Source organism: Octodon degus, unplaced genomic scaffold, assembly GCF_000260255.1.
Source record: "Octodon degus isolate 3935 unplaced genomic scaffold, OctDeg1.0 scaffold00031, whole genome shotgun sequence".
NCBI classification, from domain to species: Eukaryota; Metazoa; Chordata; class Mammalia; order Rodentia; family Octodontidae; genus Octodon; species Octodon degus.
This window is the reverse complement of record NW_004524607.1, coordinates 7,592,208-7,595,943: the sequence shown is the minus strand read 5'-3', so window position 1 is coordinate 7,595,943 and position 3,736 is coordinate 7,592,208. Positions and strand designations below refer to the sequence as shown.

The following is a 3,736-nucleotide window of genomic DNA, read 5'->3' as shown; positions in this document are numbered from 1 at the left end:
AAGAAAAAGTATTATGAATATTAATATTTATAAATGAATGGATAAAAACTAGAAGCTTAACTATTTTTTGGGTTTACTCTTTTTCTGCTAGAAGTGTTCCTTTTCATATGAATATGCTTCTGTTTTGCAAATTTATTGAATGGTAAATTATTAAAAATGGATCGGATGGTGAGGTTTTTGAGTAAGGCTCACAGATTAAAATATTAATATGATTATGCTTTGATTAAAATTTTAAGAACTGACTTTACTGGATCTGTAAAATCTATTTTTCTCTGCAGGGAACTTTTTTCACTAAAAATGAATGATTATTATTGCCAAGAAATGAGGAAAAAGAATAAATTACAGATGTGAATAATAGAATGTAGATTTATGCTAAGTATTTATAAGTATGCTAAGTATACTTTTGATTTAAAAAATCCCTGACAGCAGCATTATAAATTTTCTGTTTAGTGGCATTAATAAGAAAGACTTACTCTACTTGATTGCCATGAAAAGCATAGGAAAGACACTTATTTTAGATTTAATGTCAAGAAAAACATCGTAAAACTATAACTTATCTCCACATGATAGCCATTACCCTGGAATGTATATCTTTGTTTTGTTAAAAGCATCAAGATCTAACTGGACACTTCAGTGGAGCAGTTTCATAGCCTCATCTCTTGGGTATTTGCCTTCCCTGTTACTCGGCAATGTTTTAACGCTCTAGTTGGGATGCAGTGTAAGTTACTGGGCCCTGCTGGGCCCTCTGCGTATCCTGCCCTCTGTCTGCCCTACAGACACGTACTTCACTACATGAGATGGTCTCCTTGTGGACACTGGCCTAACCTGCTCCTGACTCTCAGTGATGAGTAAAATATCCTTTTCTCTTTTCTGTAGTACATCCAGCGTCCCAGGGACACTAACTCATCCTGCCCTCCCCATGCTTATTCCCATTTAGGCCCAGCAGAGGCCAGCAGTACAGTGTTAGTGTGGCTGGTTTTACCAAGGGCAAGAATCCACCCATCTTGGGGACGGGAAATCTGCTCAGACACATTAGCCTCACCAATCTTTGCTTGTGTCCAATCCTGAAATAAAAATCAGAAAATGTCCACACCACCACCAAAGTACTGTGCCAGCATTACTCTCACTTTTTGTAAGACCAGCTTCAGAATCTTTAGTCTGAGTGCCATTTTTTAAATAACTCTTTGTCTGTAGATTAAGCATGGAGCATATCAAGGTAGAAGTGAATGACTTTGCTTACTAGATAAATTATCCCTAAAGATATGTATTTCTCTTTCTTCCTAAACCAAATAGAGTTATCAAAAGTAGAAACTTCTGACTAACATTTATCCTGTACTTCATTGCTAGGTGCATCCAAAATACGATACTTTATTTGATTCAAACAACAATTCTAAAAAACCTCAATGTTTCGAATGGTGAAACTGAAGTTGATGAAGTTTAACCAAAATTTTTCATTTGTTTTCTCAAACTTTTACCATATTAATTTTATGGGAAAATTTCATAAAATGCTACCATTAAATTTGATGATATTTAAAAAAGAATTATATTTACTATTAATACTTAATAAGAAATGTGGTATGTTCTCTTTCAAATAAGTTTTCTGAGGGTAATATTCACATTTATGTACACATACCTTTTTCTATGGCTGGAAACAGAATCTCCTGATCAACTCCTCCTCTGTTATTCTGGTGAGTCACAATACATTTGTGCTCTTTATCCATTGAGTCTCCAGTCACGCTTAACCAGCTGAATTTCATATAAGTGTCATTGATCTTCATCGTATCTCCCTGATAGGATTCCAGAACTGTATCCCCACCTTTTTCTTTCCAATATACCTTGACAACATCTGGAAAAAAGTTCTCCAGAAGACAGAGATATGTCCCAGCCTTATGGAAATTTGTTTCAGCCACTGAAGGAAGAAAAATGATAGGCTTGGGGGAAATGTCTCCTTCAAAGTCTTTATCTGGACAGAAATGGAGAATCAATAAAGAGAACTATTAGAGAAACACAAGCACTGTGTGCTTTGAAAAAACTAATACGCAGAAAACAGAAGACAAACTGCCAAAGAATTAGTAGCGTCATGGCTTTTCTTCCCCGTGGGTTTCCAGAGAATTGATTACTGTCCTCACTGGACAGATGTGTAAGGAGGATGACGAGGTCCCTAGATGTTTAAGAGTCACGGATTTTCTGCCTCAAAACCTGGATGGAAATTGTCATGCCCTTCTTCCTCATATGATGATTGAATACAAATTTAATTTCCTCATACCAAAGCTTCCTACTCTGTGGTCTAGTTTACCCCCTTACTTTACCATCTTCTTCATACGGAGCATATTTTCACAGTGACACTCAAGGGAGAGAAGACCAGTCACTTGGATGAGCTCTCTGCTGATGAGGCTCTGAGGTTGATTCTAAGGAACTTCTCTTTCCCATCCTTCTCCACTTACATTCTCTGGCCAAGTAACTCACATTCTCCTGCTCTGCATCCTGTGAAACCCTCTTTTCATTGAGTTAGTTCCAGGCTGCACCCTGTGTGTCTTGTGCATCACAGGGATAAAGGCCAGCTTGTTGTTACTGGCAACTGTACACAGACGCCTGTTTCCATGGGAATCTGCTCCACCCGTAGTTTCAGCGCCTCAAGCTGACCACCTAGCTTCAAATGCAGGGTTGCATCTACGCTGCTCAAGTTGCTGGACTTGGCTGATTCACTCTAGCTTTAGGGAATCTCACTCTCACATCTAAAATACTCTGGATCATTGCGTTGGGCAGCAGGAAAGCTGAACCTTTGATATAATTATAGTAATTCAAATTTAGAATAAAAATACTGACATTCACAAACTCTTTTAACTTGTTTTAATTTTCAGAAATGCTCTTATTTTAGTCTTGCCCTTTAATGTATATTTCCAAATTTTACTTTGTTTAGAAAATGTTCACCAAAAGCCCACTTCATGTTGTAATTTCACTTAAACTTCAATCACCCAAAAAGATACAACATATTCATGTTTTTCTTACTTTATTTACTGAAGTACTATCTATCTCACTCAGGGAGCAGAGCTATGAATATATGAAAATCTATATGTTGATACTTATTTTGTGTCAGAGATTGAGCTCAGGACCTTGCACTTGCCAGGCAGACACTTATGCCACTGAGCTATCGCCCTGGCCAAATCCATATTTTGATTCTCAGTATTTTTCCCAAAATATATATCAACTCTATGTCCTACCCATCTCTTTCTAAGCTCCTTTTTTTCTCTGTCTCAACCTTCTGAGTAAAGTGTATACATATTTGGTATAATGTATGTCCTGAATTTCTCGCAAATATAATGACAAAATACATGACAAAGGATCACATGAATATAAAGATACATCAGGTCTTCTTGAATACTAGCTATTTGTGCTTTTATTTTCAATCCAGTGACTTATTATAAATGTCAGGATGCTTCTGATAAAGCTTCAAATCGAAACTCAAACGTCAAGCCAATGTGGGGGGTGATAATTTGAAGTTTGTATAATGAATCAATGCACAATATACTAGGAATAGTGAGTTTCATATTTGGGAAGAAAGAACAAAACTTCTTGATCATTTCTACCTGTAGCATCAACACTTCTGCTTTTTTATAAAATTAATAAAATTATAATGTTAGGGGCTAGGGTGATGCCTTGGTAGGGGCTGGGGTGATGCCTTGGTAGGGGCCAGGGTGATGGCTTGGTGGAATAAGTGCTTCCCTGGCAAGCACAA

The 3,736-nt window shown here is 37.0% G+C and overlaps 1 gene segment (V, D, J or C); it reads right to left on the bottom strand.

Annotated features, from left to right (window-relative positions):
• Positions 1 to 3,736, bottom strand: part of LOC101579663 — an 11,773-nt gene that overhangs the window by 3,546 nt on the left and 4,491 nt on the right. The window contains 1 exon segment of the C gene segment in view: positions 1,634 to 1,963. Within this exon segment, the coding sequence occupies positions 1,634 to 1,963 (330 nt within the window).